General features: G+C 35.0%; 1 protein-coding gene across 1 annotated transcript; it reads left to right on the forward strand.

The window, feature by feature from the left end:
- The first annotated feature begins 101 nt into the window (after positions 1 to 101).
- On the forward strand, positions 102 to 14,352 carry LOC140749531 (uncharacterized). The gene is made up of 2 exons (XM_073082613.1): positions 102 to 430; positions 12,190 to 14,352. Exons 1-2 carry the CDS (start codon positions 398 to 400, stop codon positions 13,597 to 13,599), a joined length of 1,443 nt encoding a protein of 480 aa, XP_072938714.1. The 5' UTR covers positions 102 to 397; the 3' UTR covers positions 13,600 to 14,352.
- The last annotated feature ends 431 nt before the right edge of the window (positions 14,353 to 14,783 follow it).

The following is a 14,783-nucleotide window of genomic DNA, read 5'->3' on the forward strand; positions in this document are numbered from 1 at the left end:
GTGCGATATCGTTGCAAGTATAACAAGAGCGTCATAACTTTGTAAGAAAGTGCATTTCATAAATTAAATTCTTAATTGGGAAGGTCACTAGCAGTGGGTGCCTACAGTGAACCGCGTAGTCAAACGCAGCGCGCGCGCAGGGCACACGTGTACTAGAAGTGAATCGCTTTTTCCAATTCGAAACTCGAATAGAGAACTAGAGGACCTCGCTTAGTCTTACAGTGTGACTCGAGTGCTGCTCAAATCGGGAAATGCAACAGTAAAGAGACTTATTTGCCCCCAACAAAGATTTCTTCGAAATGTTGTTTTTGATAATAATTCCCGATAAAGTGGACATGTCCTTATCAATACAATAGTTCGATCAGCTGTACTAGTGCTGAACACCTTTTGTGACGAGATGAGGATCTTCTTTCAATGGATTTATATTCTGGTATGCTTAACATTTTTCTTAGAGGTATTTATCCATAAGTGAAATTTAGTAAATATACAATTTGTCCAGAAAATCAATGAAAATATTACATCTTCGTGTGTACAAGCTAGAATTTTGATGTAGATTATTCCACAAACATCTTAAACACTTAAATAAAGGAAAATATTTTAATAAATAGGTATATAACAGCTATTACAGTATCCGCTGGTAACGGCAGGCTCCAGTCCAGCTTCGATACGCCCACATCGCTCACTTTGTAGTCCTATTGACCTTCGTTGTCAGAACGCACGCTAGGATATTTAAGAGACCAGCCAATAAATAAGAAATATTCTCGATTGTAGTACAGAGCAGATCTTACAAGGAAGGGGTGATTTATCAGTTGGCGGTATACATATCGATGTAAAAATCTAGACAGCGATGTGTCGGTTATTTAGTACGTATATTGAAACTAAAACAAATTTAAATTACGTTCGTTTCAGCTGTACCTACCTATTACCTTTCTTTTTCGAAACATTTTCTTGATCAGTCAATGATTTTTATAATCCAAAAAAAGTAACAAACCAACAACAGAAAAGATTTCATTCAAAAGATTTCCTATACTTATTTATTTCTTACCTTTAAACTACACTACGTAAAATTCCTATTACGTATTTTTATTGTTATCTTCAATAATAGTCGTGATATAAAAGTTGAAAAATAAAGCGTTCATTTTTAATTGACCTTAGACACAAAATTGTGTAACGAGGCCAAGATATTTACTAATTTACTTTAACATTTAAAACTAGTTCACGCTGAAAAATAAATGTTCTTACTATACAAACGTAGCTATTGGAACATTCGCTTTCAGGCAGTTAGACGCATTCCACAAATATTCATTGTAACAATCTTATATAGTTACTTGATTCCATATGTTGTGTACATATATATTCAAGCTTGTAAGATATAAGCACGGACTGCGTTACCAAATTTTACGATTTTTTTACGATAAATAAAACATCTTCCATTTAGAACAAATGTTCTTACAAAGAATACACGTTTCTATTGTGATACATTATCCCATAAGGAGCTAAATATAACTAGGCTGGTCACAAAAATAACAAACATACTTTTACATGTACCTTTTACTATTTCACGCGGGAAGCACGTGCAATAATTAATACGGTGTCTAACCGGTCTTATGATAAAAAATCACGTGATATGTCACCCTTATTTTCCTGCTAAGAATCAAGATATTCCAATTTGTAGATTCCAACGTGACGCTAAAAAGTGGAAAAACCCTTGGGTAGACTCGTGGGCAGCCTACGGTAGTGTGGTCGCCATCTAATTCTGCATTATAAAACATAAAAGCAGTGTTTAAGCTTTGGTCATTTAGAACATGCTTAGAACATTTACGCGATGCGTTTCAGTTTAGTCCTTAGAAACAGTAATCTATCTGTAGTCAATATGATATAGGGTTGATTTCATATGTTAAGCGCTTCCGTCCCGCGTCATACTTGTTTTCTACTTTAATTTAGTACAAAAAATAATAATGAAGGTATTTATACCTACGAAAAATGAGGATAGTAAATGTCAGTGTGATCTTTAACTCATATGAGCGATTTAAATTCAGCTGAGGGCGAAACGGGTCTAGGCAGATACTTCCTGATGTTTTTGTATAACGGCCTCAATCACAACGTAGGTACACAGTTTAATTAATATATTTTAGATTGCAGTGTTACTGGTTTGATGTTTTGGAGGCAAGAAAACTTAAAAATTCCGTATGAATGTGTAAATGTAAAGTTAAAAATGAAGCCCTATAAAGTCACCATCATTTATTCATATTATTTACTCATTTAAGTTTAGTAAGAATAACATTTGATTACTTATGAACAATGTTACTAAGTACCAAATATATAACCACAAATATTAAAGTAGGTGCCTACCGAAATACAGGTTAAAAGAATTGTAATTAAAAACTAATATCAATAGCCCATACGAGTTATAGACACTTACTTAACAATTATTGCCCCTTTTACTTGCCAATAAATAGTTATAAGGCAATTGAATAACAATAGACGCATGAGCTAATCGCCCGTACGAACCATATTACTTAGATTTAAAGACCATAGATTAGTAAAGATTACTCACTCCTAACAAGAAATTGTACCCAATTTTGAGAATTGAAATAGTTGCGTAAAAAAGTTTTACCACGTCTCCGTGCTAAAATGTCCCTAAAATATTTGAAGTAATTATTTATTTATCATGTAAATTGTACATTGTAATTGTAAATTACGCAGTATTACTTATTTATTCGTAAATTTTCTCTAAAAATGTTTTTATTTGTCAAGAATTCAAAAAAAGAACTTACTATAATAAGCTGTTTGGGGCTTCATTCAATTTCAAGGCGGCGAAGTATCTTTACTAATCTATGGTAAAGACAAAGATTTATAACAAAAAGCAAAGAAAGGATCTAAGCAATTTCTTATTAGCCGCAGACTATCCAAAACAATAGACAAGACCTAATAAACAAGCAATAAATAATCTACCTAAATATAGCCTAATAGTCTTCCTACATCTACCTACAAAAATGCTTCATACAAATATAACATGACCTAATTGCTTAATAATACCCATTAGTACAAATATGATGATTAGTAGGTGCACATAATTATAATAGGTAACCGTACCAAACCATACCAATGTTTAAGAACCTAACTCATTTTACTTCGGGTCACTTCGGGAACCATATGGCGTAGCAAGCGCATCTTTAGTAAAACGTAACTATTTATTCATCTGTGGTAAAACGCAATATTAACTGCCTGCATATTAACTTTTCTTTGTGATCTCAAGTTCGTTATCATCGTCAATTTATTTGTATTCAAGTTTAAAATACCGCACGATCTGGTAAATCAGAACTGGTTTTCCCGCCTTGCCCAGTGCAGTCAATGCAAGCCTTATAAAGATAATAAAGACAAAGAGACGACTAAATTGATCTGTACCAAGGACTCAGGATGCGATGGACTGTTCAGCATTTCAATATGTCTCATAAAAATGTACAACGACCAACGCTGACCTTTATGTATTCCGTTATTACAAAATTGTGTAACTGCCAATTGATCTTTCACTACTTGTAATTTAAACGTTGAAGTAATTGTCCAGCTAAAGTAAAAGGCAACTTTCTGCAATGAGAATACTAATCTAAAGCATATTTAATAGTATTTCATTTTAATTATATTCCATGTCTTTATAGCAAAAGTTAACATATTATTATATTATCTTTCTATTGCTGAATACGGACTAAAGTCAAATTTACTTTACCAAACATTTATCGTGATTAATCTTTTACTGAGAGAAAAGTTTCAAAAAGCTCTTGCTTCCTTTTCAGACTCTATGTACGTTTGATATGTGATTGGAAGCCTAAGGGTTTTCAATTGATGTATATGTATCAATAAATGTATGTGGTGATTAATTTTAAATGTAGGATTAGGATGTAAGCATATATCTACATAAAGCTATGAATTGCATAAATCATTTAAAATTAGACGGAATGTTTACTTAAAAATATATAAAACTGCCTGAAATATAATAGTTTGCGTACCTACTTATTTTTTGTTTCAAATATTAGTAGATTCGTAACATATTTCGTCGACTGCCACACGAAAATACGGAATGCGTGTTTTTATTATGTATTATATATTTTAATATGAATTCGTATGTACGTGTTTTAAAAAAAATTAGACGAACGTTTTTCCCCGCAATTAAATTTAAACCAGCTTTTAGTTGTTTGTTATAATGACCTAAAATACTTAGTAAGTATTATTCTGCATATGTAAGATCACGATTTTTATACGAAAATGGTAAGTGTAGGTCACTTAAAAATTCTGAAGATGTAAATCAGTATATTAAGTGGACCACTATCCTTGGTTATAAGGTACTTAGACAAGTAGTTGTTTACAAAAATAATTTTGAGACATTTTATTTTTATTTTTGCCTACGTATGTTTATAAGAAAATTAACGATAGCTTATAAACCAACATTCCTTCGAGCCAGCTTCGAGCATGTAGTACCTACTTAACGACAATTACTGCATTTTTATGACGACATCAAAAGTGCGCGCTTTCGTCAAACAATTTGCAGTGTAGTAAAATTTTATATAGTTACATATAAGGCAGCAGTGATAGCCTCGTAGGAAAGAAAACATCAACAAACGTACAAACCAACCCAATTTGAAAAAAAAATGAAACTGTAAAAAATAGTCTGAATCAAAATCAATTAAAATACCAATAAACTGATAATACTTTTTTAATACTTTATAGGCTTAAAAGATTCCGGTGATCTCGTTAAACTAAAGTTAAGAGTGGTCAGTTAAGTATTCTGTGGATTTGAAATGAAATGGGCGTAACGTTTGATAAAAGGGTACGAAGGCCGCCCGGTATGCGTGCACAATGATAGTATAAATCAAGCGAATAAATATGAACTTGTCACACCTGCACTTCATGATCATATTTTATCACTAAACGGTATTCCGCTCGCGGCTCCGCTTGCGTGCACCGCGGACGCACGGTTTCCGATTTTGCATTACTAGCCCTGACAACAAGCACCTCACATAAGTGATGTTTTGAAGGTGTTAGCATTTTTGTGGTTCGATTCCGGCGACAACACCGCCACACCTATTTCTGTCTCATAACAGCAGCGTTAAGCGCTGCTGTATTCTGGTTTGAAGGATGTGGTAAGGAAGACATAGTGTTCCGAGGCGTTCCAGCTTAGTCCTGAGGCGTAGCGGCGCATCTGTGGCCTCAGATAGGAATATCTAATCCTATCTGGGGTTGATTACAGATGTGTGGACTGCATGCTCATCTGCTACTCCTATATGTAATATAAAAAAGTATTACTTCCTTACCATACCCTTCAAACGAGAACACAGTAGTGCTTAAGTGCTTAATTGTTACTAGGCGGAAAAGTTGTTACTGTTGTGGTGGTACCTCTGGTCAAACTAGGAACGGTTCTACCACCTCTACTTTCATATCAATACGAATATTGTAAAATCCATCGTTTTGAGTGAAAGTATTGTCGAAATTACATTAATTAGTAACTACTTATGTTTGAGTAGTTACTGCCAGTGCCGTTAACCATTGCTGGGCGCGGATCCTCTCACGGTTAAACCATAAGTGGGCCAAGTACCAGTTTGAACTACACTACTACCGAGTGAATTAATGAACCCAATCTATTTAACATTACGTTAGTAATAACCGGTAAAACAGAACACGTAACAAAGAACAATTTACGATTTATACATATACTAGTGGTGCCCGCGGCTTCGCCCGCATTTTAAAGAAATAATATGACATACATAAAACGGAAAATTTGTACCTACATTGGAATGACAGTGGTGCCATCTGTCGAAAATTGGTCTTACCAACTCCCAAACCCTTTTGGGCTCTTGGACAACAACTTTGCTACTTGATCAAATGCATAGTTTCCGATTCTATAACTACTTACGAATTAAAAAAACCTTTTCCCACGGACTTAATTGTGAATCTAAACCATTCTCAAGTCCCCTTGAACACACACAACAAATTTCATCAAAATCAGTCCAGTCGTTTAGAAGGAGTTCAGTGACATACACAGGCACATAAGAAATATATATATATAAAGATGTAGCGTATTAAAGCAATTGTAGCGATTTGATTGATATCCAATTATAGTTGAGTAGGTATATAAACAAATTGTAGTACACTTTTGTATTAGTAAACGCTGTCTTCCTCTCATATTTTAGCTTCAATCACTACTACGTGTCGTGAACAGCAAAAAACCCTAACAAAAATAATTAGCTACTTACGTATAATTTGCAGAATTTATTTTTTTAATAATGGTACCCATTTTTGTTCTACATGTACCTACCTATACGGGGTAGAATGTGGTCATGAGGAATTGATCGCGGATGTCAAATGATAGTTTTTTCGTGGAAGCCAATAGGTACCTATCTAACAACACTTTTCAATGCGGATTGGTGAATACGGAGAAGCGGTTGAGTCATCTGTCAAAACAACGAAGAAACCACTCCGCTATTAGGATTTACCGACTATTAATCTATTACCTAATGGTAATGACTACCTAACGTACCTTTCAATTTCTTGAGCAGGTTGTTCCTGCATATGAAGCGGTGTGACCTTAGCAAATTGACATGGAATTTGGCTTTGGAAACAACCTTAAGCTTTTTCACTGTCAAGTCAATTCGATGTAATCATACAGACGTCCAGATTGTGGACCTTTAGTAGGCATAAAGCCTATTTTATTATAGACCTATTTCAGAGATAATAACGGAAGGTGCTCAACTTATTAATTTCCATAATAGAAAGCTACCAGTTACTGACATATGCTACAGTACGTAGATCAAAATGAAAAATAATATGGTATGGTTTTGAAAAATGTAAGTATTCATATTTATTACGAGGTTCACAATGATTTGAAATACCTGAAACATGTGCCAGGTGCTTCGCCATGCTGCTACAGTGTGCTTACCCATGCAAGCATGAAGCATAAGTTAAGCGACGATAGTTTTAAAAACTCACTTAACAAAATAAAACAAGGCTTAACGATTGATCAATGATAACAATAGGGATCGACGGCTTAATGTTAATCCTCTAATTTCTAGAAATGCACGCGAAATTTAACGACTCACGGTCACGCATCGCAGTCCTGACAGTCTCCGACGTTGCATATTTTTATGTGTTAACGTATATGAGATCAGTTAAATTATATACAATTTGCGCACTTCATCATTTATTAAAGGATGTTATTTTGTCCGTGGCGGACGCTCCTCGAGGTTGGCATTTAAGATCGATTTCCGGTAGGACTCGTATTCTATGTTGATTTCGATTGACGACCGATTTACCTATTAACATCAAGTGGACAGAAGGTCCAATTCATAGATTATACTATAACCTAGTAGTCCAATTGATAGATAGGTTGTATTCAATGTATGCTAAAACCCGAGATAGAACCAGAATAGAAAGTTAATAATTTGTTGCTTGCGATTGTTTAACGTTTACGACGCTCTACAATCGACTCGCAAAAATCGGTACGGTCGTGCGACCTTCACGTTTTTCACTGTCACAGCCTACTCAAGGCATTCCTACATCCACCAACTAAATTATTGCACTGGCCTAATATTTAATTACAAATAATAAGTGTAGAAATTAACAAATTCTTAATAATTATTTAAAATAAAACAGACGTCTTAATCATTACGCATGTTCAATGTTCATACGTGTTATTACACACATTACAAAACTAACATTCGTTCTTCATAAGATAACATCAAGCATGCCGTACACTGTCAGATAACTATCAGACATCTGCAGCTACCTGTTCTTAGCACGTTTTATGTAGATCGAAGAAGTAATTATTCTTCTTAAAGAACTATGGATACACCTTAACAAAGTAATGAGGAGATAACTTTCAATAACTAAGGATTTAGACGCCGTTTCTGAATTACAACTTTTGTTCCTGTTCTCCCTTATGTCTTAGTTCACTTTAAATTAACAACCATTGAACTGAAAACTTAGAGAGACTCAAATAATTCTTGTATTTATTCATACCCCTAAAAAAGGGGCGGCAGTGGCGGATCGCCCCGAGCCTCTGGTCCTGGGGTATCCCTTGTAGAAATTTGTAAAAGCTTGTAAAATTATATCAAATTCTGAAACTGCGGGCCTCATTCAACTTTCCGCTCCAGGCCACATCCAGCATTACCGCCCCGGGACTCCAAAGCGCTTCGTCCACCGCTGATTCATACCAGCTACTCTATGTTGAACTGACGGAAAAGTACCAAAAAAAAATGTATGACGGATTTATCCGGAGCATGTTTACAGTGGATCAATCATAACACGCGTGCTTGCTGCCTACTTGCAAGACACCCACGTTTTTGCCTCGGAATTCCAAGCAGGTTATTTTTTTGCCGTCAATTTGGCATTTAGAGTTTTAGTTACCGGTAATTACTCTGCAAAGAGTTACTCTAATTGATGCAATTACAATATCAAGTTTACAATTTACGCAACGACCGAGCTCAAATTATATGATACTACGACATTTTACTGATAAGAAACAAAGTGCAATTTGATTTTAATACAGGAAACGCCTTAATTGTCGTTTTCTGATTGATTCTTTATATTTGTTATGTATTTATTATTAATAGGTACCTTATTCTGAGTATTTAATGTTGAATGTAACGTCAATAACATAATTAATATTACAAAATCTGGCTATATCCGTTAATCATAAGACTTCATTATTTAATATGTACGAGTATAGTAATTATTTACCAAACAAGGAAATGTTAACACTGGTTATGTACTTCCTACTTAGTCGAAATATGTCACATGTTCTTAATTTTACTTAACTAGAAATGCTTAAATATCACTCTTCTAACTAAACGGACTAAACTCGGTTCCTAGAAGTACCTAATGAAGTCTGACTCTTTTTACTCTTGAGATAAGCGGTGTCACTCTGTCCTGTGATAATTCCATTTAGTTCGACCTTGAAGTCAATCACTGCCATTGACATGTCAATTGAAGCGTTCTGTAGGTACCTGCTATTCATTATTTTCTGATGCAATCAATAGAGTTCTCTCCTGTAAGTATTTATTACCAAAGTGTGGATTAGCGCCATCATTACGCAACGGAAACCCTGGTCCCTTTATCCCACAAGCTACTGTATGTGCAATGCGACCACCGAGACAGTTTTAGTAAAGAAAAATGTTACGTAACAATAAATTAAGCTTTTTTCAAAATGGTTGGCAGGATACTGTTCCTTCCACAAGTTTGTTAAGCTTTAGCTATTTACCTAATAGAAGTGCCCAATACACCATCTCCACTTTTTACAAACTATTAATTTATGTGAAAGACGTGTATTGAACGTATATTATTTAAGGCAGACGCCTTACACTATATGTCCTAATTGATAATGAAAATTAGCCACGTGCGGTCACGGCGACCGACGTCCAATTTATATTTTTTTCTAATATGTTAAACAAAGCATGTCTATATAAACGACAGCACGAGCTAATACATTATAGTTTAGGGTAAAAGCATAAGGCTGCAACTCCACCATGAAATATTTCCGTTTCGTACTTAAAACTATTTTTATTATCACCACATCACCGAAGATTTTGAGTGTTAAGTACCTAGATATACATAAAATTGTTTTTAGACATTTTTAAAATTGTATTATTTTGTTGTAAATATCTGTTTATCTATTTGAAATATTAGTTATGTCTCACACATGAAATAAGGTATATGTACCATTGTAACTATACATAGGTATATAATACGCATAGATAATTAGGGCAAACTATAAGTACCTACTCCTCGCGGTTACGGTGCTGTCAGATATGTTCAAACCGCTTATTGGCCTTTAACTAGGCAAGCATGAAATCATGGAGACTTGACAGATGCCATCATCAGTTAAGCGTCGGTCATTGACTGACCGAGCTCCAGTTTATACGGAGCCAGTTTATACTTAGTTTACATTTTATTTAAATGCTTTTTCTTTCTTGTGTACTTTGACAGTAGTTAAGATACATTCGGTCGTTATTTGCTAATTATAGGCTCTTCAAAGTTGGTATTAAAACGGTTGTGTATTATTATATAGTGTATTATTATAGTATTCAGTATGTGTATCGTATAAAAGCTTGTACTTAAAATTACCAACTCAGCAGAAAATTAGCAGTGTGCTGTCGACCTTAATGCGTGAGCAAGGCCGCGAAGCCGGTCACTGACAGCCAGCGGACACGCCGCGGCGCCTTATCATCACCCGCTCACTAACGTGCTCAAGGACTTAGGATCTTTGAAGGTGGTAGAACCCTTTGTGGTTCCACTCCGGCGGCACCACCGCTACACCTATTTCTACCTAATAACAGCAGTTTTAGAAGCTGCTATGTTCCGGTTTGAAGGGTGTGGTAAGGAAGACAGACTTTTCCGAGGCGTTCCAGCTTAGTCCTCAAGGGTAGCGGCGCATCTGTGGCCGACCTCAGGTAGGAATATCTAATCCTATCTTGAGTTAATTACAGATGTCCATGGGCGGCAGTAGCCACTTACCATCAGGTGGACTGCATGCTCGTCTGCTACTCTAATATTATAAAAAAAAATCACAGGCTCAAATACTAATGCACACAGGAACTCAAAGTTTCAATGATTAATGCTTCCAAGGAAATCGCGACATTTTTTTTAAAAGTAATAATTTAATAAATACATAGTTTTATAGCCTAATCAGACGGGCCAAGTAAGACAGCGACTACAGTGGCCACTATAGGAGTATATAAGAGAATGGTGACCAATGGGCCGGCGTTCGGAGATCACTTCCGTTCCAGTTATTAACGCTCCGCCGATCCCCAATGTTACATTGCTGGTCTGCAGGCATGCATGAACTTGGACGATGCAATATAACGCATTATCTATCACGCGCCGTCGGAAACAAGTGATATCCACGGTCATAATCATATTTTGGAACATACGCATACCTATAACTAAATTACTATAATATCTGCGATCTGTAAATCTAAATTGCAACATTGTGCAGATTTGCGCAATAGTGCATCAAAATATGGAGGAGTCAAAATGTAGATTTTTAGGTATTAGTAAAAATGTTCTTGTTTTAGTGAAATAACATAAAATGTATCTACATATTCTAGGTACTTATTTTTATGCTACAAAGGTAGCTATCGACCCAAATTATACTATAGCCCACGAACATCAAAATAAATCTCAAACAATGAATACGTAAAATTTCATGTTTGTGTATTAAATTAATAATCAATATTAAAAAGCTTCGACGATAGTTTCGACCAGGAGTTTCGGCGCATAGCAATCATAGCAATCTTTACTGAGAACACTTATGATGTCCCATACTTTTTGTAACAAAGTTCAAACAAAGTTAACAAAGTTCTTGACAAAATAGGGCATAAGAATGTAACCCAATATGCTGATTCACACTTTTACCTTACTGTAGTTACTATATAACCTGTTTAACGTTCTTCATAGGTCAAACTGGTACATTAAGTATATCGACGAACCTGAGGTCTCGCTTATGTTGTATCCGGAAAGGTTCAAGAACTTCTGTGGCAAAGTAATTTATATTAAGCCACTTAAGAATGTCTTACATGCACACTACAACTCAGTAAATAACGTCGTTCCTGTCATTCCGATACCAGGATGTGAACATACACTATAATTAATATACTACGTACGTGAATTTTTGTCCGCATATTTGTTTAAATGTGTAGGTAAAAAACAATGGCAGTAATCTTCATGGTTTGAATACCGAGACACAGGTTTTTTCTATCTTGTCTTATGGTAGCAATGTTTGTGTAAGATTAATTAAAGGAGGCATTTTAAAATTTTAAACAGTTTTAATTTTATAAAAAGTGAACCGTTGGCAAATCATTTAAAATAAATTATTTCTTTTATAACTCACAAATACAGAGGCTTCGTTTGACTTTAACAATAGCTTATCGCAGTGAAAATTTTAAATACGGCAAAATATCTTTGTTTTTTCCATTCGATGCTACATTAACGCGATTTAATTTTAAGGCGTAACTAATCGGTTTATGTACTTGAAAACTACAGTAATTAATTAGAAATCTATTGTATATTTGCTAAATCACCCAAACAACTTGAATTAAAAGCTCTTTTAACATTTTATACCTAATAGTTTTAAAATATTGATATATGCACATGAAACTTGAATCTGAATGTTTTTGGAATAATAATATAATTTTGTTTCAGATGCCATTTCTACTGGTCAACTGCCAACCTTTGCACAACCATGGTGATGATGAGCTGGCCGAGGCAAATACAAACGCAAATAACAATGCTCAAAATATACCAAAGCTCGAGAATGTACCTAAATTACAACAGGATCAAATAATATCTGTAAGAATTACTTCTTCTGTTGCGGTGGGCAGAGGTCGAGCTAAGTCCGGCCATAAAATTAATGATAATTTTACAATTAATTCGAATGATTCTGTTGCAATAACGTCAGCTGCCGATCCAAGTGAATCTGTCTATACAACGGTCACTCCAGAAATTAGCACGGCGCTGACTGTTGAAGAATTTGAAACTATAACTGAAGTACCACCGAGTTTGATAGGCGCTAATATCGAATATATTAAACAACTCAAGGCAAGAAAAGGAACGCGAGGCGTCAATAACTTCGAACAAATACATTCATTTCAACATAACACTGAACAAGTTACTATAAATGATACTCAGTACACCGTAACAGACCCAACTATACCAACAACTCTAGAACCCAGCAACGAGAATTATGAAACCACTGAAAACGTGCCACTTGCCCGATCGGTACCTTTATCATATTCAAATAATTATATTCAAGATTTAGTACACAAAGCTCTCGAGGAACATAGTCCAAGACTGACAACCGTAAGTTTTAACGTACTTCATGACGCGCCACAAAGGACGTACAATGAACCTAGCAATAACGCATACATAAATTCAAATCCATCAAGAATGCAAGAGCCAACCTTTACAAACAATGCTCCTCAAGTTTATAGCCAACCGTCTAAAATATATAGTGAACCTGCAAAGTTTTACAGTGAACCAGCAAAAATTTACAGTGAACCCGCTAAAATATACAGCGAACCCGCTAAAGTATACAGTGAGCCGGCGAAGATATACAGTGAACCGGCAAAATTTTACAGCCAACCCGCTTCCTTGCATTTACCACCAGAAACGCCACCAAGTCAAAGACCTTGGGCACATCACTCTGAAATCCCAAATATTAGTAGTACTTTAGTTAGTACTACGCCCTTAACAGCAGTTACCATCCCAGCCTTCGGAGCAAACCGACGTCGTATAACAGAACAACAACCAGAAAAAAATTATGAAGTTGATGAGAAAGTAAGCGTTATGACCGATGGCCGCACTCACGGCGTTCAGCCGTCAGACCCCGAAAACTGTAAACAAGAAAAATGTAAAGTAGGCTACGTCGTTGAGGGAAGACAGTTTAGGAAGTATCGAGTGGAGGAGAGAACTTCAGATGGCTTTATTGTTGGCGAGTACGGAGTGGTAAGAAATGAGGACGGAGCGCTGCGAGGCGTCAGGTACACGGCAGACAGCGACGCTAGTCCTCGGCTCATACACGACGCGCTCATGAAGTTCCTACAGCTCAAATAAATTATAATACTCCTAAAAGGTGACCCGGTGCAGTTATTTTTGCTCATTTATTACGGCGAGTTTCACAACATTGTCGTGTAATACATATGTATTAGCTTGATTTTTTAATATATGTATATGAAGACTGAACAAAAGTTATTGTTTTCAACTAATAAGGAATTTCATGCCGAACAAAATTTGCATAATTCTTAAAATGTTTTTAAATTCACAGAGTATAAAATAATATTAATGGACCTCAACAATATAAGCACATTTCTAGTCGTATGATAGGCTCAACAAAGGTCTGGGTGCTTCTGAGGTACATAAGTTAGTATACAGATCGAGGAAAATCGGCTTATTCCTGGCAAGAATTTCATTTTTAAAGTAACGCCATTTTATATTATTTTTAAAGCGTTAAACTCGATAGATATATAAGTTACGTCTACACTTTACTATACTATTATTTCTTAATTATTTTTAATTACCTTAACTTACTAAAGTAGGTAATTGTAGTTCTTAATTTTTTAAAACGAAAACGCACTAGAAAATTGAAATTGTTTTCTAAAACATTTCAGTTTCCTTTCGATTCGATTTTGAATTTACCATTAAGCGCAGAAACTTATAGTGCCGCTTTACCTAATGGTGCCATTTACTTTAATGTAAACAAATTAATAATTTCTTTCTAAGTAGGTACTTATTTTATATAAACTAGTGAAGTAGGTAGTTAATGATGTACATAAGTAAAAACTATTGCTATTAAATTTTGCCAAATTACGTTAATGTTTCCTTTTTCGCCTGACATGTAGTTAAGTTGCCAATTAATTTTGTTGCAACATTTAAAATACACTAACAACACATTACACGTACTAACTTAGTTTAATAATAATTAATTCATTACTATTTAGGTACCACTCATCAACAAAAAAATTTCGAATCATAAACATTTTACTGCATACCTACTTGCAGCTTAGCAAGCAAGAATTTCTTATATCGAACATATTTTCAGAAAAACTTTGTAATTTTATTTAACTTCTTGGAAATTACAAATAAGAGAAACTGGTAGTCTGGCTTACAAATTAGTATTAAGTATAACGCTTCTGAATGGAATATAAACAGTACGTTGGTTGATGGATTCATGATATCAATTTACTATTATGTACAGATTTACTATTTATGTACATATAGTTACATAAACACTTAGAAGA

Source organism: Epargyreus clarus, unplaced genomic scaffold (assembly GCF_041222505.1).
Source record: "Epargyreus clarus isolate Ecla_fem2 unplaced genomic scaffold, WU_Ecla_fem_2.2 ptg000018l, whole genome shotgun sequence".
Lineage (NCBI taxonomy): Eukaryota > Metazoa > Arthropoda > Insecta > Lepidoptera > Hesperiidae > Epargyreus > Epargyreus clarus.

Excerpts from the sequence above, each read along its gene's own strand:
- LOC140749531 (XM_073082613.1), top strand. The coding sequence starts at position 398 with ATGAGGATCTTCTTTCAATGGATTTATATTCTG. Across the intron at positions 431-12,189 it reads TTCAATGGATTTATATTCTG|ATGCCATTTCTACTGGTCAA; the intron begins GTATGCTTAACA and ends ATTTTGTTTCAG.